Here is a 20480-nt window from a genome sequence, read left to right on the forward strand (position 1 = left end):
AAACGGGTGGTCTAGAGAGCGAAATACTCTGATTTTAAAAACACAGAAGCAAGCACAAAAAAATTGTAAAAAAAGTAAGAGAGAGAGACAAAAGGTTGTTCCTGATGGTTTCATCTGGCAAGGCGCTTGGGCCTTTGAATTCTAGATAGAGAAACCTCTCCACGGTGAGAAACTACAGTGGATACTGCATGCCAGTCACTGATGATAAAGTTAGAGTGAGAGAGAAAGTTCTGTAATGATGGAGGAGTTGTAGAGTGAGAAAGCTTGGCTAGCGGAGAGAATTGACTGTTTAGAGAGAGTGAGAGAGAGAGAAGGATTGAGGAGTACTTAGTTCGCGATCTTTTGCTGAGGCCTTCTTCATTGTCGATGGGATTCGTCTCTGCAATTTCTCTTCTTGTGCTCGCTTTCTTTGCAGGTCAGTGAAATATCACATTTCGAAGTAGTGTTGGACTCTTGATTTTTTGTACAGTGAAATGCTATGTTTAGTCTTTAACTTTTAAATTCTTTGCTTATTTGCAATAACTGTGGAAGAAGCCACAAATCCTTTCTAGACTGTTTCTTTTGGAGTTTGAACTACTGTAATGTGTTTTGGTGCAGTATTTTTCATGAGGTAAATGCTTGTTCTTTGACCTTTTGAAACATTTGCACATTTCTCGCTTCTTTTTGCTCAGTGGATTTTGGTAAGATTTCAAGTTTAGGGATTCCTGGTTGAATGAATAAAATGCTCGATATTCTTAGTGGATTGCTGTTTTTCTTTTCAGTTATTTTTGTACATTAATGGAGACAATTTTGTACTGTAATACAGGAATCATGTGCTTCCCAGTTGCGATATTAAGATACTTGGCTGTGTTCTTTTGAAGAACTGTATTTTATTTGTCCTCTTTTACTGTCCTTTTTTTACATTTAATGGCGATATTGCTAGATTCAAGTTGTAGATAAACATGAAATCATTGATGTATTAGTCTAAAACGTTGCAAGTATTTTTGGTCGAGTCTTTAATTTTAAAAGAAAATATAACGAGATATTATTATGTACTAGTTATCGTTTTCTTGATGGTTCATTTAATGCCAACTACTTCTGGGCTTATCACCACGAGAATTCATTGTTCCATTAGTTCAACAATTGTAACTTGTAACTAATTCTACAATTAAGAATTCACTAATGTGGAATCCATTATCCACAACATAGACCAATAAACCAGCTGGAGAGAGAGAGAGAGAGAGAGAGAGAGAGAGAACCAACTTACAAATGGAACGGAGAGAGATTTGGCTGGTCTCTGCACATGTGAAATTAAAAATCTCTGACAATTTGGAAGCTGAGGCGCTATCTAAGACAGCATCGCTCTTAATGCTGCTAGGGAGAAAACCGATTATTATTTAGTGGAATGCCATGCAAATTTGGATAAGCCCAAAAATTGCAAGTTGGCTTCTTTCTCTAGATCTTTTCTTTTCAATACGCTTGAAAATATGTCTGATACGTGTTGATTTCTTTGCCCCTTCTACGGTTAAGTCCCCAAATTTGGAGCCCTTCCTTATCTTTTGTTCTCCTTCAATAGAGGTGTCATTTGCCTGCTTCTTTACTTCTCAATTAATAAGCCAATAATTTTGGCATATTATCCATCCTTTAAAGATGCCCTGCTGTATTTTTTTATCCTCCTCCTTCCATATCTTGTTGAAACCTATGCTTTCAATATTATTGCATTCATAGTCAGGACGGAGGAGCATGGAAGGGCTGTATGATATGCCATTGTTGGAATATGTCGGATGATCCATTCTAAGGATAAACAGATGTTAGTGAAGGAAAGGATGAGAGGAAGATGCATTATATAATGCCCTGGCACAGATAAAGATGAAAACTATTGGAGATGAATTATGTGGAAATATCTCCTTATTTGAGCCCGCAATTCAATCTCCTTTTTGGAAACTAGGAACAATATTGTGGAGAATTGCTTGAATGGAGACGATACTAATACCATCGTAGGAGAATGATGAGAAAGGATGGGAGATTAATAGCATTTTTGTCATGTTATTTGTGTATGGAGGAGGCCACTGTGTGAAGGAAACATGGGACCAAATTAAATGGTGTTTTATGAGTTTCCTGAATTTTTCTTTGTATAGAATGAGCACATGGATTGGGTGGCAGCAGCAGAGAAATCGGTTGCTAGGCTGAGTGAAAGCCACATAGTTGCCCCTTCACTTGGGACCATTGAACTTTTTTGCAATCTGGTTTCTTCAGGAGTATTGGGGTGTTCAGGGATAAAAACGATAGTGTTGTAGATGTCTTCTTTAGTCCCTCGACTTATGACTGACAGGATTCAAAATTGTTCAAGATTTCTTTCTCCTCATCTCTTCTTGCTGAAGGTGGCTCAATGAATATAATATGTTGGGCCCCCTATCCATTGCTCTTGGCAGATGTTAAGGAGGAAATAAATTCGCATGCTGATTCTAATTGTTGCATGTTCGTGTGCTCTTCAGTGATGGCCTTGCAAAGAACAGAGAGGGAATGGGCTTCAGCTTCCTGCATGTGTACACGGTTACCCCTTTTCTCTATCCCTTTTCCTCTCTCTCTATACTCATCTCTCTTTATGAAATAGCAGTGGAGCCGCTCTCACTTCTCGCTCTCCTCCGAGCATATGTTTGTCTCTAATTCGCTCCCTCCATACCCATATGGTGTGCACTAATCCTTTAGGAGCATCTGATTTTGAACTCTTTCCCTCATCCAAATTGTAGTTTTTCTTTTCACTTTTAGTAATATCAAACTAAAGAACCCATTTAGTAACCCATGCAACCTCTATAATTTCCAAAAACATAAGCAGCAGTTATTCATTACCATTAACCAATTTATAGAGAGAAATAGTTCTTTTGTGCATCACGGGGATTCTCCAGGCTAGTAAAGGCTTCAATTTTGATACTTTTCTTCTTTCTGTCATAGTCCTTACCCTAGCCATGGACATGGCTGTGTCAAATTAATTGAGGTCTGCCATTCTTGATAGTGCTTGCTACATTCTCATGAATTTCATGTAATTTCCACAAAACCAGGGTGTTTTGATTCAGAGGGTTTTCCCTTTGTTATCAATAGACACCCAAAACCCAAACTTTAATAGTGAGAAAGTGCATAGATGAAAGGGATTGTATACAAAGAGACCGTTTACCTTTTTTACTAGGAGGTCACAATTATTCTTACTCATTAGATGTCAAATTGGATGGCTTGGGTTGTGTCACAAAGTCTGAGAAATGTTTTTTTAGAACTGTGATTCTATTCAATGACACTCTTACAACCACCTGGACACTTCAAAAATGATAGTTGTATTGTTTGGAAATGCTTAAATAAACATTAGACTCCAAATGATTAAACCAGAGAACAACACACTCGGGGCCAAATTCACTCGTGCATTCCATATCATAGAAACACAGGTTTTTATATTATATACTGGGGACTGAACAATTCCATTGGTTTAATCCTCTGTTACAATTTATATCAGCCTAAAATAGGCCAAATATCCTTGATTTGGGCCTTGAAACCTATACATACAATTCTAAGAAATAAAATATACAGACACACTTGTTTCTCTCTCAAATACGTTTCACGCACTGCGTATATAGTCACTTTCTATCTCTCACGCTAAACACAGTGATTCAATCCAATGGAATTCAACCCAACAGAATCGAACTCGACAAAATCGCACCCTTCTCTAATCAAGAGATGGGTTTATATAGACTTGTTAACTGATAATCACACAATCTTCAACTGATAAAAACATGGAATCATATCCTTCAATTTGCATCTTTATCTTCATGCTGACAATCATCTTGATCTTTATCTTCACGCTGATCTACATCTTCATAATCATGAAGTGATAAGCACAAAATTGCAATCTTCGCATATCCTTTGATCATGCGTCTTTATCTTTACAATCCAATCTTCAAAGTGGTAATCATATATTTCAAATCTACATACAGGCGTCCTTTATGATAATCACATACTTCAATAAATATTCACCTTCATTTTGAATTCGCAGATTCCAAATTCAGCAGGAACATTGCATGAGCAAAATTAGGGATTTTGTTATCTTTTTGTCACCCGTCAGTTACACTTCTGAAACGCTGCTCTAATATGTCTTCATAATTCTTCAATCTCTTTCTGATGACAAATCCTTTAAACATGAAATTTGGAGAGATAACATAATGGTCCAAGTCTCGATTCAAATCGATCATAAATGAGAGAGATATCATCCATCAAAGTTACCTTGTTTGTGCTGGAAATGTGATAGGGCATCGAGTCAAGATTCCAGCGGTCCTGGTCCCATGAGAAAATTCTTCATATCCAGAGAGAAATCTCAATTTTATGTGACCAGGGTTATCCTGGTTGTTTTAGACGGCACGTAAAGCTTTTAGGGCTTTAACTGCCAGGGAATCCGGATGATGGGTTAATCCACTTCTGAAGGATATGAAACTTCAAGGGGAGGGATATCATGCCTTGAATATGATTCCTTGAAAGTGTCGGCTCAATCCAAAACACAAAGTTTTGGGGCATCGGTCAAGGCATATCTTAATTGACGGTGGATACGAACACTGGGTTAAGCCAACTCCGAATTATTTCCCAATTTGTATTATACTTGGACTTAGAATTAGAAGCATACAAGCCTTCATGATATATGTATCCTTAAGGATACACCTGATCATGATATCATATTGTGAGGTTTTCTTATACCCGGTCTGTCAAGTACCATATCCTTAACTAACGATGGATTAATAGAGACATATTGTATCTCATCAAAACTCCTCCAATTATCATTTGGAGAAGCATATATGGGCCATGAGAGTATATGTATCTCAGAGTTTTGTCTCAAATTGAAACGTCTTCATGATCATTTATCAGTGATCGTAAGTCCCGATGCATATGTGTAACTGACAATGGATTAAGAAAATATATATCATATCGCATTAGATTCCTCCACATATCACATGGAGAGGCATATCGGGGCCTTAGGAGTATGTATGTGTATCCCAGAACTTGTCTCACATTGAGATGGTTTTCATATCTTTTATCATTAATAGTTAGTCATTAGTATCATATATTTATCGGTCGTAAGTCAAAACATATAGGGGCTGACTGACGAGTCAACACCCTGAAGGCATATTGGGGCTTTCGTATGATGAATCCTGGTCATATCATATCTTTCATATCATATCATATCATCTTATATCATATCAGGGGGCATATCTTAGCAGGTATTATAAAGAACCTTGCTGATATCTTATACACCGTCTGTCAAGACAGTTATCCAGCGTTCATCAAAGACTTCACTCTATAATGACATCTTCAACCTATCGAGCGTTCATAAGAACGTACTTTAGTCTCATATGGCTACTAGAAGCACATTCAACAACTCAAGCATATCTCCAAGGTCTTAAGCTTGTCAAGCTTACATATCCCATTCATTGTTAAGACATTTATCTGGTGTTTGTCAAAATGTATTTGACAATACACCCAACACCACCCATTTTGAAATCTAAGGGACAAGAGTGATTGGGACCTCCTTGTCCAAAAGGTAAACGGTCTCTATATTTTTCCTTGATGAAAACCCAAAAACTTTTATTTTTGGAAGTAATCCGTAAGATTCAAAAGTAGAGTGATAGACCACCCCACATTGGGTGGCGGTTTCCACTAAAATCTGTCTAACATATTAGTTCATTGTGAAAACTAATATTAACACGTTGAAAAATTATTTTCAATTAAAACTACATTGGAATTATCCATCAAATCAGAAGAGAATCACATTGCGATCTTTTTAAGCAGTTTTAGCCCCAACTTTGATTTATACAAGATGCAACGTTTGCTGGTAAAGTTGACTTAAGGATATAACTTAGTTTAATTAAATTGCATGTAATTTATTTGCTAATCTACATTATTTCTGAATAAGGAAACACATGATGTATTGTTCCCAAATATAAATAAATTATAAAATGATAATTATTGTGAAGCATAAATAAAATATGAACTAAAAAGTGTCTTTACCTTTTGAAATGTAATACATTATTACCTTTTGAATTGTCTAAACAAAAGTGAGGTGCATTAGGGAAATACTTTGACTCACACCAACCCTTATTATTAACCTCAATACATTTTTGCCATGTTAATATTAGTAAATCCATTAATTAATAATTGATTATTAAATGATGTGAATTTTGGAGACACTTGATGGTACTATAGAAGCACCCACACCCCCTGTGTTAAAAAACTCACCCACCCAGCCACCTGGGCAGCCAAGAGGCGTTATCGTCTTGCCCTGGGGTTCTATGTCTTCGGACTTGGCTCCTACTGCCCGGGTGCTTGCCCTGGGCCCTTTGGGCGAGCGAAAAATGGACATGCCCGAAGGGATTTTTAGTTATTCTTCCCCTTGAAAGGGGAGAAACAGGTTATGGGGGGTATTTTGGTCCCTCAAAACCCCAGTGAGTGATTTTCCTCCCAAAAGCACATTTTTAGCTTGAATCAATTTTTTTTTTGAAAATCGATTTCCAACACGAAGTTTTCGAAATTGTGTGAAATCGGAAGGCATTCGACACAGGTCTTTTTGGAGACCAAAGAGGTGGCAAAAGACAGAGGTTTTGGCTTCTCAAAGTAAACGAGTGAAGCCTACTTCGATTGGGTTTGAAAAGGTCAATAAATTTAAATATTTATGTTTAAGGTTTCATTTTTTTACTTTGCTATTTTTTGTGAATATAATAAATTTATGGCTATGTTTGACTATATTTATGGCTGTGTTTGGAAAATACAATTCTATGTATGGTTATGTTTATACTTTATAATGCAAAATCATAGATTTATAACTACTTAAAAAAAAATCATGAATTTATAAAAACCCCCAACCGCCACCCCCCCTTTTACATAATGGCTGCTAGTGTTTTAAAATGCGTGATGCGGTCCCGTGGGTGCATCACCCCGATGCGGTCAATAAATATAAAAAAAATTAAAAAAATCTCAAAAAATTGGTTAATTCGTGGAAAAAATATGGAGGTGATTTATGTGATAGTAGGTATCTAATTTATTCATTAGCTCCAATATTATCAGTTGTTGGAGACTCTAAATCACATTACAAAAGAAATTAGAAATAGAAACTGGAAACTGGAAACTTGAAACTTGAAACTAACTTTATAAAAGACATTAGAACTTAGAAGACATCATATTAACAAACTTCTTCAAAACAATGCCCGAGTTAATCTTAATCGACACCCAATCAACATTTAGAGCAAATTGACAATTTTTTTTTAGAAGGAATTTCTTTCCAGGGTTTTAATACCTCCTAAAACCCTTTTTCCCCCTTTTCAGGACCGGAAATGACAAAAATACTCATGCTCATGGGTACTATTTTCACCCACAAGCTATGCGGTGCTTATGCGCTATGTGCTTCTACGGCTACATATGCAGTTGGATGCGGTGCATATGCGGACGCATCCCACCAAAGCGCATATGCGCCTCTATGTGATGCGCTTTAGGGCGCATAGAGCATTACATGGCCGCATTTTAAAGCAATGGTGGCCCGCCTAGCCGCCTAGGCAGTTGGGACCCCTAGCCGCTTGGGCAGCTGCCCCTATCTTTTTTAACATTGCCCACACCTATCAGTAACTTATGTACAGTTTAGCTATGTTAGAAAATTCCTAAATAAGTAATTGGTTATTAAATATGTTGAATGTTACAGGCACTCGATTGTACCATTGGGGCACCCAACTTGTCATGTAGCTGACTCATGCCTCTGATTTTTTGAAAACATCATCATTTACTCAAAAAATAGGTGTTACTTTACCTTTTTCTTTTATGTATTTTCAATTGTTTATCCGTTGTTTGGCTGCAAATGAAAATGAACATGCATGTTTAAAAAAATTACAGATGACCATTGTTGGATTTTCGCAAAGTACACTGAAATCATTTAGTGAATTTGGAGTAGTTTTGTGCCATTTTCCTTATTAGCTTTTGCAATATGGAAACTCTTTGAATTCCAAAGTCAAGCCTCAAATTGATAACCACCAAAATTGATGCAGGGAGAAAATAACACGGGAATAATAACAATAGAAAAAAAGTAAAGGTTGAGAGAATATACCCTCTCTCAAGGTCTACAAGGGAATCCACCCCAAAAATAATATCTCCACGAGACCAAATTTTATTGAACTCATTCACTGCTTTACAATGAAGGGAGATCTCCTTTAAATAGACCAAAAAAAAAAAGAAGATAAACAATAGCTAAGAAAAACCTCTCTATGCGGACTTTCCTATTTTATCTCTACTCCTTATTTTCTCTCTCTTAACCTATTTTCTCTGTCATCCCTATTTCTCTCTCTTAACCTCACTTACCAAAGAGATTTGCTTCTAAATAGATAGCCCATGTTTTATCCAAAGCCTCCCCCTAGAGGCAAAACGTTGCCTAATTGTTGAACAGATAAACCCCCTTTGGATTTAACCTTATCCTATTTATATTCTTATTTTTTAGAAACTAACCAACCCAATTGATCAATTCACGCACAAAATAAACTTATGCCCAACTAAATATTCCTGCGCACCTCCTAATCCTGAAATTAAAAGATAAAGTCAAAAATTAATAATAATAAAAAAACATTTCTTCTACATCATTCGCTCGGGGTTGAGAGAAGCTCAACATCGAGCTTGATTCGAAGTGAATCTCCTTCTTCATCACCATGGAGGATTGTTTCTTGAATTTCATCTTCTGGAACTTCTTCCTCTTCCTTAGCCAAGTGTACCTCCATCTTCTTTTTTGGGCATTCAAACGCACGTTGTCCTGGTTCGTTGCATCGATAACACAAACTTTGCCGTATGACACAAAACCTCCTTTTGGGTGTAAAATCGCTCATAGGTGCTCCCTTGGTATCTAGTTTCTACTCATAAAGCAAGTTGAAAAGCTTCACGTAAAATCCATGGTCGATGTAGAAAAACTTCATTCCTAATGGTAGGTTGAAGGCCATTTACATATTGAGCAATTTTTTGTCCTTCCGTCTCTTAGAGGTTACTTCGAGCAACTAATCGATAAAACTCTCTAGTATAATCTTCTACTTTTTTTTCATTCTGTAGAAGATTTTGGAGTTCTTGAAAGAAAATTTGCTCATGAAATATAATCTTTCAATTTCTTTTTCATCCTTTGCCAGTCAATGATTTTTCCTTTCGGGATTGTTAAACTTTTGCTCGCACCAGGCCGCAGCCCACCCGCGGAGCTTGGTAGCAACAAGTTTAACCTTACGTTCCTTTGGCAGTTCACTTCATTCAAAATAATTCTCAACTGCACTTAACCAATCAATAAAACCTTCGATCTTAATACCTAAATCTCGTGGCCGCTCTATAGGATGTGGTCAACACCCTGGGTTTGTCGTGGGACTACTGATGCAAGATCTATGTGGTTGCGAACACCTTCTTCACGAGGAACATTGTTCTCCAACCGTTGCAACCTCTGATCCAACGGTTGCATCCCTGTTATTCACGAGGAACATTGTTCTCCAACCGCTGCAACCTCTGATTCATCTCACGTACTTCAGTTCGAACATCCTCTAGGGCTGTAGTCAAATTTTCTATAGCTTGTCCCCAAAGATCATCCATAACAGGAGTAGGATTAGCTTGATCAGCTTTTGACGGCATTGTAAAACAAACCGGATCTATGGCTCTTACTCCTCTCTGTAGATCTAACTTGCTCTGATACCAATTGATGCAGAAAGAAAATAATACGAGAATAATAACAAGAGAACAAACGAAAAGATTGAGAGAATATACCCACTCTCAAGGTTTGCAAGGGAATCCACACAAAAAATAATCTCTTCACGAGACCAAATTTTACTGAACTCACTTACTGCTTTACAATGAAGATAGACTTAAAAAAAAGAAGATAAACAATAACTAAAAAAACCTCTCTCTGCAAGGACTTTCTTATTTTATCTCTCCTCCCCACCCTATTTTCTCTCTTATCGCTATTTTCTCTCTCTTAACCTCACGTACCAAAGAGATTTGCTTCTAAATAGATAGCCCGTGTTTTATCCAAAGCCTCCCCCTAGAGGCAAAGCATTGCCTTATTGTTGAACAGACAAACCCCTAGATTTAACCTTATCTTATTTATATTCCTATTTTTTAGAATCTAGCCAACCCAATTGATCAATATCAATTCATGCACAAAATAAACTCATGCTCACCTAATTATCCCTGTGCACCTTCTATTCTTGAAATTAAAAGATAAACTCAAAAATTAATAATAATAATGATAAAAAAATTTCTTCTGCATAAAATCCACTGAAATTCTACTAAAACAAAGTATCCCAAAATTTCGATAATTTAGAAAACTTTTGGTTTAATGTTACCAATGTCAAGCCCTAAATCGTAGTTCATTGGTATCCATGTTGAAATTTTACATAAACAAAACATCTTGAATTTCAGTGAAATAGAAAATTTTGGCGTACTATTCCCAAAGGCGTGCTCCAAACTGAAGCTCAATTCACTGAAACTTTGTCAACATAACAAAATTTTAATGATAAGAAATACGTGGGAAATGAAGTTGTAATCAAATGAAAGGGTTCCAATGATTGTGCTGATGAAAAGCGTTTCAGATGATTGAAAAAAAGGGCTCTAGAAAGGAATTGGGCTTGGGTTAAGACGGTAGCAGTTGGGTTTTCATAGCTCTACGTATCAAGATCCATTCCTACGTAACTTTGTCAAAAAAAAAAATGAAGAAGAAGAGAAGGGCTCTGGAATCCTTCTTATTATTCTCATAATTACACAAACTCTAATTGAAACAGTAACCACTATAATGCCCACCTTTATGTTTGCTCTTCCCTTTCCTTGATGTTGCAACCCTTGGAGAGAGGTTCTTAGATATACAAGCAAAAGATGAGACATGACCTTAAATATACAGAAGTTTGAGACGAATGTTGCTGTCCATAAATTAATTTTGAGATATTTATTTTGAGAGAGTCACAGCTTTGACAACACCCCCGCTCCCCCCCCCCCCACCCAACCAAAAAAAAAAAAACATAAAAACAAAAACATCAATACACAAGTTACTTGTGTTTATATTGATCCCAGAGTCTCATGTCTGCAATTTCTCTTATTTCTTGAGTTTTTTTAATACCCTTGTGATCACGGATCAGAGGTGTTCCATTCTTTGTATTGGATGTAAACAGAACAAGTTGCTTACTAGTGCATGGAACTCTTACTGAACCCTTGTTTTAATGAAAAGCTCTTGGTTATTATGCAATCTTGAGTGAATTTGTTTGCTGATCCATGCATTTTCTTGTCTATTTGTTTGGAGTCATAGCTCTCTCTTCAGGTTTTCCCTTAGTCTTTAGGTTATGAGCTGTTTTATTTAACTAATAGCTGTTAAAAAGAGAGGAAAGTTCTATTGTATTGGGTAAAGAGTTTCTATATTACTGTCAAAGTCATTCTAGTTATGTTGAAATGGTGATATCCAAAATCACCCACAGAAGGAAATCCCATATTAGTGGGATTGGGATGGATATTGATAAGTTTCCTAAAGGAAATAGAAATCCAAAAAGGTTAGGATTTGGAGATGTATCTCTTGCTTCTTGAGATATATGTAACATCTATAGGAAGCTTAATATTTGATGTGGATTCCTAAACTTATATCTATGTGATGCAAGTGTAGAGAATTTGTGTACTCTATTTGGGTCACCATATGGGAAAGGTGACTTCCTCTAGAGAAAGAGAGGCAGGGGCCTCCTGTGCATGAGAGACAAGACCTCCCCTTAGAGAGAAGAGAGCTTCCCATAGAGAGAATCGCCACATATGTGCCTATTGTAGATTGAGAGGCTGGTTTCTTGTAGAGACGCGGTTCCCATAAAGATTTTGGGTGGTTTCCCTTTTTAGTGAGAGAAAGTCTCGGTTGCTTCTAAGGTTCTCCTCCTAGACAGTGGTTTAGCTGTGGAATGGAGATGATCTCTTCCTGAACAATGGTTTAGCTGTGGAATAGAGATGAGAGATCGGGAGTGGTGTCTGTCGGAAGAGCAGGTCTAAAATAGTTTACTCGACTGGGTTTTGTCTTGGATTAGAGAGGTAACTTTCTGTCGCAAAATCTGTGATATAACTTTTATTGATATAGTGGATTTCAGTTTGCTGTGCCCGTGGATGTAGCCTCTTGGGTGAACCACGCAAATCTTTGTATTCTTGTAGTGTGTGTGTTTCATGTTTTATTTCTCGTATTATGGCTCGTGCTTTCGCCTCTTTTGTTTCTAGCTGGATAAGTACACGATCTTGGTAGGATCCAACTTTTGGATTCTTGTTTCCGTATCTAAGAGATCCTAACAAGTTAATGGGTAAAGGGGAGAGAGAGAGAGAGAGAGAGAGAGAGAGATGTATTGTAACTTGACAAAGTGTATACTAACTTTGTGGTATACACCACGCACTGTGGTGATTTTATACTGTTATGAACATTATACTTGTTATGAATATTAGTTTATGATATTAAAATTATGCATAATATTTTGTGCCTATATTACAGTTTATTGATACGATGTGTTATACTTTTATTGAAACAGAGTTATATCCTTGGTTCTGAACTGTTTTATTTAACTAATAACTGTTAAGAGAGATGAATGTTCTTTTGCATTGGGTAAAGGGTTTCGATATTACTGTAAAAGCCATTCTAGTTAATGGGTAAAGGGAGAGAGAGAGAGAGAGAGAGAGAGAGAGAGAGAGAGAGAGAGAGAGAGAGAAATGTACTGTAACTTGACAGAGTGTATGCTAACTAAGTGGTACACGACACACTCTGTGGTGATTTTATACTGTTATGAACATTATACTTGTTTCGAATACTAATGGTCTATTATGATATTAAAATTAAGCATAATATTTTGTGACTATATTACTGTTTATTGATATGATGGGCTATACTTTTATTGATATGTAGTGTCATGTTATGAAAGGGGGATGATTGTAAAAGATTTTTCATAAACTGAAATTGATTATTTACATCATCTGGTGGTGCAAGTGTGATGCAATAATAAATGAAAAAGTTTCATTTATTTATTAACATTTATGTCTTAAAATAAACTCTGCCATGGCCAGTCTCAAGCTGGTCATGCTGGTCCCAAGCCTGGGTAAAGGAGGAGGGTTGTGTTAGATAGCGCAGCCAGCTTAAAACTTTGCCACATCTTTTCATGAATCATCTTGAACCTATGAAGTTATTTGTCAAAAAAAAAAAAAAAAAAAAAGGAAGACAGATTAAATAGGTCTTTCTTTGTAACTGAAAACAGTCTTCATCATTAAACCTTGGACTATATGTGATTTATAAGGAATTTTCCTACTAGTCGGTGGCATTGGTACAAGGAATGGGTGTGTGATTAATTGGAAATGTGCTACAATCCAATTGGAAATGTTCTGATTAATTGGAATGTGCTATAATCCAATGAGTTTGTCACTCTCCATTTAACTGGAAGGTGATGACCTTAGTGGACAAGGGTAGTTAAACTGTAGAATTCAAAGTTGGTATTAGTACATACCATGGTCCATTGGATTAATTTATACTTATAATGTGCACCTAAAGTATTAAATTTATTTAAACATCATATCTGATTAACCTTCTATTGCAGAGTCTTCAGTAGCAAGCATTATAGGAATATGCTATGGACGCAATGGAGACGACCTCCCAACACCTGATAAAGCAGTTCAATTGATTCAAGGACACTCCATTAAATACGTTAGAATCTATGACTCCAATATCCAGGTCCTCAAGGCCTTTGCCAACACGGGCATTGAGCTCATGATAGGAATCCCAAATGCCGACTTACTTGCCTTCTCTCAATACCAATCAAATGCTGATACTTGGGTAAAGAACAACATCCTGCCTTACTACCCTTCCACAAAGATCACCTACATAACAGTAGGTGCAGAGGTCACTGAGAGCCCTGTAAATGTCTCTTCCCTTGTGGTACCAGCCATGACAAATGTTCATAATGCTCTTAGGAAAGCAGGCCTTAATAAAAGGATCAAAATCTCAACAACCCATTCTCTCGGAGTTCTGTCCCGTTCCTTTCCCCCTTCTGCTGGTGCCTTTGATCCCAAATTTGCCTCCTTTATAAAACCCTTGTTAGAATTCCTTGTCGAAAACCAGTCCCCATTCATGGTTGACTTATACCCCTACTATGCGTACAAGGACTCCCCCACCAATGTCACTTTAGACTATGCTCTATTCAATTCTACCTCTTCAGCTGTCATAGACCAGAATACTGGATTAATATACACCAACATGTTTGATGCTCAAATTGATGCTCTCTATTTTGCACTAACCGCTGTAAATTTCAACACTATACGTGTAATGGTTACTGAATCAGGGTGGCCAAATAAGGGTTCTTCAAAAGAAACAGCTGCCACCCCAGATAACGCCCAGACATATAATACAAATCTTATACGCCATGTGATCAATGATACAGGCACGCCACTAAAGCCTGGGGAAGAGATAGATGTGTATATTTTTTCTCTCTTCAATGAAAATAGAAAGCCTGGTTTGGACTCTGAGAGGAATTGGGGGGTGTTCTATCCTGGCCAGACCAGTGTCTATAATCTTGATTTTTCGGGGAGAGAGGGTGGTTTGGTGGTGAATGTGAGTGCTGGTGGTGGGAATGGCTCGTGGTGCATTGCTTCGCCAAATGCTTCAGAGAGAGATTTGAAGAATGCATTGGATTGGGCTTGTGGGTCGGGCAATGTGGATTGCTCGGCAATTCAGCCGAGTCAAGCTTGTTTCCAACCTGATACATTGGCATCTCATGCTTCCTATGCGTTCAATAGTTATTACCAGCAAAATGGGGCATCAACCATTGCTTGTGATTTTGGTGGTACCGGGATGATAACAACTAAGAACCCAAGTAAGACGCGCGCACACACACACACACTCTCTCTGTCTCTCTCTCTCTCTCTCTCTAAATATATATATATATATATATATATATATATATATATATATAGTTCGCATGTGTGTATTGAGCTCTGTAATGGACTTTTATTCAAACAAATCATGAATTTTTCAATAGACTATTTTTTAATAAATTCAAGTACAATGCTATGAGTGAGAATTGTCAGCTTTTAGATTTCCTGATGGAAGCATAGCTGCTTGATTTGCATTAAGCAATTCAGTAACCTTTGCAGGTTCTGAATACCATTGCTTCAAAACATAGGTCAAGTACGAAAATCCAGTATATTAATAGATGCAGTTTGGTAAGGCTGCACCTCAAATCCATGCCGGGAAAAAGCAAATCTGCCACTGGAAAACCTTGTCACGGTTTACAATTTCATTTTTGCCTTGGACCATGGAATTTGAAGCTCTAAAAATTGTGTAGATATGGCGGATTTGTGAAAAATTGAACATTCCGGAAAAATTGTTGTAAGACGGTCATTTTAAGGCTTAAAATCCTTTTTTTCTTATTTTTTTTATTTAGCTTCATGATTGTCAAGGTAGAGTAGATGGACCAATTTGCAGGTTTTCCATTGCGAAAAGTATATTTCCTGGCTGGATTTGAGGTGCGGTAGTCTTGTGGCTTTAGAAAATGCTTTCTTTTATTAATAGGAATCGCACCAAATGAGTGTTTGATTGTGCGAGTTGTCAGATGGGAGGGTGCTGGATTCTCCAACTCGCTCATTTTTTCAAATATTTTATTCTATTGGCTTGGTAGAAACTGACATTGAACTTCATAAAAAAAAAAGGTTTGTTAGAAACTTAGAATGGGTATAGTCTTTAGAGTAGTCTCTTGGTTATTGATTGAATGGTTTTTGTGCCAACAGTCTAAGCTGAATTTTTATTTGCAGGTTATGATAACTGCCTCTATCAGTCGACAGGGTATGTCTCAAACTATATCCATTTGAATCTTGAAATCATCCCTGCTCTTTTTATTTCTTAATTGTTTACAGCTAGCCGGCGTCTTCACTTGCTCTTTCCCTTATTTGTCATTTTGAGTAACCATACTGAATCAACTATGTACAGTGGTTACCCTGCCAGTAATTCGACAGCAGCGACTCAAAGCTCTTCAGCTATATCCTATGCTCCCACGCCTTTTGGAATTTGGGCACTAATTCTGGTTTGTTTCCATATATTTAACATGGGATAGCCCAAAAAATTTGGCATTTCTATGGTGGCAACGACTCTCTCTCTCTCTCTCTCTCTCTCTCTCTCTCTTGTTGTACGTGTGCAGGAAATAGATGGAAAAGTATCCTCAGAAGAAAGTAGTCTTGCAACCCACATAATGGTCACAAATGGGCTAGGGTGTGTGTTAGACTTGTGTATTTTTGCTTGGTATGTCTATTTCCTGGATTTTGGTATGTATTATATCCTCTTGTTCCAAATGGTTAGAAAATTTGTTCCTTTTGTTTCCTACATGGAACTCATAAAATTTTGACAGCATTTGGGTGGTGGGAATGGCATTCAGGTCCTGACAAATATTGGGTGTACACTGTCAACCTTTACAATTTCTTGGGACCTTGTATGTCAAGTGGAGATATGTAGTTTGTATATACTATTAACTCATCCGCTAATACTTAATGATGATGAGCCATTTTCAACGGCGATGAACAGGTTTCAGCGGGTCTATGTCAATGACGCAGGTTCACAAGTTTCAAGGAATGCTTCACTCTATGGGCTTCACAAACTCTTTTCGCATCTCTGGATTCGCATCTCTGGGATCTATGGCATCTACACTTTCTAAAACAAGAGCACTTATGTTATATATATATGTGTCAAAAATATATGAGCGTAAGAAATGTTAATCTTAAAATTAACCATTTAGGAATGACATGTAGGCGCACCATTAAAAACTGGGGAAGAAAGATGAGAGGAAGTAAGACTTTATAGACAATAAGTACTTTTAGTAATGAGATTGAAAAAAGAAAAAGAAAAAAGGTTTGGACGAAGTGTACGAGTTTGCAAATGTTAGATGCGGGTGGTGTGCCGCGGTTGTTTAGGCATGTGTAAAGACCATGTTGCATGGGATGGCACTTGGGCCATGTATATTCAATCACTTGCTTCTTTACCGCAGTTTTACAGCATTGCCGGATATTTCCCTCTTCTCCAACTCAGCATTGCATTTTATCTTGCTTGTTCAAGTTTTACCCTGTTGTATGAACCATGCGGTATGAACATCAACAGAGAATCAACATGAGGTGAGGGGTTGGATGAGTGTTGCAAGTGTCTAGTCTAAAATGCTATGGAAGATGCTAGGGTGAGCACGTTAGCTCACAGAATAATATAAACCTAATGGTTCAGATTGAATCTGGGTCGATCTGGCGGTCGAGAGTGTATGAATTTTATAATATGTATATTTGGATTGCATATTGTGTTTTTAGATGGACTACCTATTTACATCTATCTTTAAGATGGATCATATGTATATTTGGATTGCATATTGTAGAAATGTGGTCTACCCCGCATGAAACAATTTTCCCTATCAAAATCTTCTAATTTTTCAATGTCCCTTTTTTTTAGAATAATTCAGTGGGGCAAGACAATAGAGTAATTCAGTGGGGAAGAAAACATTTCAGAGGGCAAGACAGTAGAGTAATTGAGTGGGGAAGAAAACATTATTTCTTCTTTTTTTTAGAATAATTCAGTGGGGAATAATTCAGTGAGCAAGACAGTAGAGTAATTCAGTGGGGAAGAAAACATTAATTTTCTTTTTTGAGAATAATTCAGTGGGGCAAGACAATAGAGTAATTCAGTGGGAAGAAAACATTATTTTTTCTTTTTTTTAGAATAATTCATTTTTTTAGAATAATTCAGTGGGGAATAATTCAGTGGGGCAAGACAATAGAGTAATTCAGTGGGAAGAAAACATTATAATTCAGTGGGGCAACACAGTAGAGTAATTAAGTGGGGAAGAAAACAGTATTTTTTCTTTGTTTTTAGAATAATTCAGTGGGGCAAGACAATGGGGCAAGACAATAGAGTAATTCAGTGGGGAAGAAAACATTATTTTTCCTTTTTTTTAGAATAATTCAGTGTGGCAAGACGATAGAGTAATTCAGTGGGGCAATTCAGTTGGCCAAGACAGTAGGGTAATTAAGTGGGGAAGAAAACATTTGGAACAGTTTAGGAATTAGCTTTTTTTAAGGTGTTAGTAACATATAGTCTCAATGGAAATATGGTCTCAATGGAAATGGAAACCACAATGTGATGACTAGGGTATGGGGATGCTACCACCACAATCCTATCCCATTTTCTAACATTAAGCTGATATTTATATATTGAATAGAGTAATGACACTATGAGACCCTCATATACCTATGTGAGTAGGACCCAAAGATCACAATTAAATTTTGACACTTATCACATGAGTGTGAGACTTGGAAGAATGGATTTATTGATAACTTTCCATCTTTGTGACTATTACTAATAGCCGTTGGACTTTTCCATCAAGATTATCTACTTTTAAGCGTATGAGTAGCTTTATTACCTTTCTAAATATGAAGGAATTTTAAACGTTCCTAATTATTAAGATATTACTTTTTTTAATATTAAGAAATTTGAATTATAAATTTTTATGGAATTGTATATTATAAGATCATTTGCTTATGATACATAAAGGTCAGAATTTTACTATTGGGTTTGAAATCCTATAGATTGATACGTGTCGTAATAAAAAAAAATTGTTTTAGACTTGGTGTCTAGTTAATAATCTATCCCCAGCTATACCATCTCACATCTAACTGTCACAATATTCTAAATGTTATTCTGAAAATATTTAGAGAAATTTGAAGTAATTTTGCTGTGTTAATCTAGAAAAAAGAGCATTTGAAAATAAGTAGTACATTTTCCACAACTTTTTGTATCTTTTAGGTTATGAATCTACAATACTTTTAAATTGTGAAGTAATAATTCAAAATATTTAATGTTGATGTTAAAAAGGAATTTGTGATATTTTAAATTTTAGTAAGCTTTTATCTTCTACATAATATATAGCCCTAATTTGAATGCCCTATGCTACATTGACAGAATTTTTTTTTAAAATAATATAAATTTGTGATTGAAATCGAAAATTCCGGAAGGTTTAACATCCATCTTATGGGTGAAATGATTACGACGTGTTTGATTTCTAAAAGATTTGATTTCTAAAAGATGTGGTTTTGAAAACCGTTTCTTCAAGGGAAGTGGATACCCCAAGTTCCGGGGCTATAGAACCGAGTGTATCGACTTTTTAGCCTTAAATATAAGGTAAGTGGATGCGTGGTATCTACTTCACTGCAAAACTTCCAAGTTATCAAAAATAGAAGTGCCATAGTACTGAAAGAAGCAGTTTCAAAACTCGCCCATATAGTTGACTTCCTAAAGGAAGCCGGAAGACATAATTTTGAAAACACGCACTTCCAAAGGGAAAGGTTTTCTTTATACTTAACCTTGAGCTACTGATCGAGCTTTGTATGTCCCATATTTAGCTTAATTTATATACGCCTATTGTGTCATCATTCCCAAATGGTCGATCTTGTGGCTCCCAAACTGTTTGTTAGGTGATAAGATCTCAACGATTTGAGGCAATTGGAGAGAGAGATAGGGAGAGAGAGAGATGTCTCGTAGTCTAGGGAGAGTTGTCTTATAGTCTAGAGAGAGAGATGTTTTGTAGTCTAGAGAGATTTTTTGAGTAAGTCTAGAAAGAGATATAAGTTGCCTCGTAAGAGAGAATTGTCTCGTAGTCTAGAGAGAGATACATTGTCTCGTAAAAGAGAGAAGTTATGTCGTAGTCAATTGTGAATGTGTTTTAATTTCATTTGAATGTGTTTTGTTTTAATAATGTTTTATATGTTTTTTGTATTTTAGTAGAATTATATATATATATATTGACTGCCTAAGACTTGTTCGATTAGAATGATTGAATCGGCCGATTTACTGATTATGCTGGCTAAATCACTTTCCAACTTATGTCCGGATAACTGTTCCGGTTCAAAGGTGGGTCGGAGCCCAAGAGAGACAGAGTCGAAGGCAAAGGAAAAGCCTAGTTGGGTGACTTTGTCATTGCGTGGAAGAAAAGCTAAAACATTTTATACTGTATGAATTTACTCCCTCGGGGTAAAACAAAAATTCATAACTTAGGCAAGTGGAGCGAACTTTCAAATAATATCAGGAAATGGGATTTTAATACTGAAAATTTATGTGATAGTCTTAACATATATATCCATAAAAACCTAAATTTTTTTAAAATTAATGGCCCAAAAATCTACACTATTTCTAAACTGTGAAATCCTTTTTTTTTTTTTTTTCGTGCCGATGTATCTTGATGCGGAGATCAATTTGAGGATATTTGCGCACCAAACCAACTTCTTCTGGTGAAAATTTTGTGGTACTTTTTAATTTGATTGTTTAGAGCCTTGGCTCTATATAAGCTTTTTCGAACCTCAAATTCATTTTTTTAAATAATTTAGTAATACCTAGTTAGTTCTCAAAATGTCACTAGGTCTTTTAAGTGAAGGAGTAGTTGAACAGTGTACTCCGGTAGGGCCATAAA

General features: G+C 36.5%; 1 protein-coding gene across 2 annotated transcripts; it reads left to right on the forward strand.

Moving 5' to 3' along the window:
* The first annotated feature begins 65 nt into the window (after positions 1 to 65).
* Positions 66 to 17023, forward strand: LOC18443466 (glucan endo-1,3-beta-glucosidase 13). 2 transcript variants are annotated; one of them, XR_016055712.1, is made up of 5 exons: positions 66 to 415; positions 13593 to 14864; positions 15802 to 15832; positions 15977 to 16285; positions 16565 to 17023. XR_016055712.1 is itself a non-coding variant. In XM_011628459.3 (4 exons), the coding sequence occupies exons 1-4, from the start codon at positions 367 to 369 to the stop codon at positions 16098 to 16100; spliced, it is 1476 nt and encodes a 491-aa protein (XP_011626761.1). In that variant the 5' UTR covers positions 66 to 366; the 3' UTR covers positions 16101 to 16557. The 2 variants fall into 2 exon arrangements, 1 of the variants encoding a protein (XP_011626761.1); XM_011628459.3 differs by lacking the exon at positions 16565 to 17023 and having other exon boundaries at positions 15977 to 16557.
* Positions 17024 to 20480: the final 3457 nt, after the last annotated feature.

Source organism: Amborella trichopoda, chromosome 5 (assembly GCF_054954075.1).
Source record: "Amborella trichopoda isolate Santa Cruz 75 chromosome 5, AtrichopodaSantaCruz75HAP2 v2.0, whole genome shotgun sequence".
Taxonomy (NCBI): domain Eukaryota; kingdom Viridiplantae; phylum Streptophyta; class Magnoliopsida; order Amborellales; family Amborellaceae; genus Amborella; species Amborella trichopoda.

Coding starts and splice junctions, on each gene's coding strand:
- LOC18443466 (XM_011628459.3), top strand. CDS start 367: ATGGGATTCGTCTCTGCAATTTCTCTTCTTGTGCTCGCTTTCTTTGCA. Junction 416..13,592: donor TGTGCTCGCTTTCTTTGCAG/GTCAGTGAAATA, acceptor CTTCTATTGCAG/AGTCTTCAGTAGCAAGCATT. Junction 14,865..15,801: donor GATAACAACTAAGAACCCAA/GTAAGACGCGCG, acceptor TTTTATTTGCAG/GTTATGATAACTGCCTCTAT.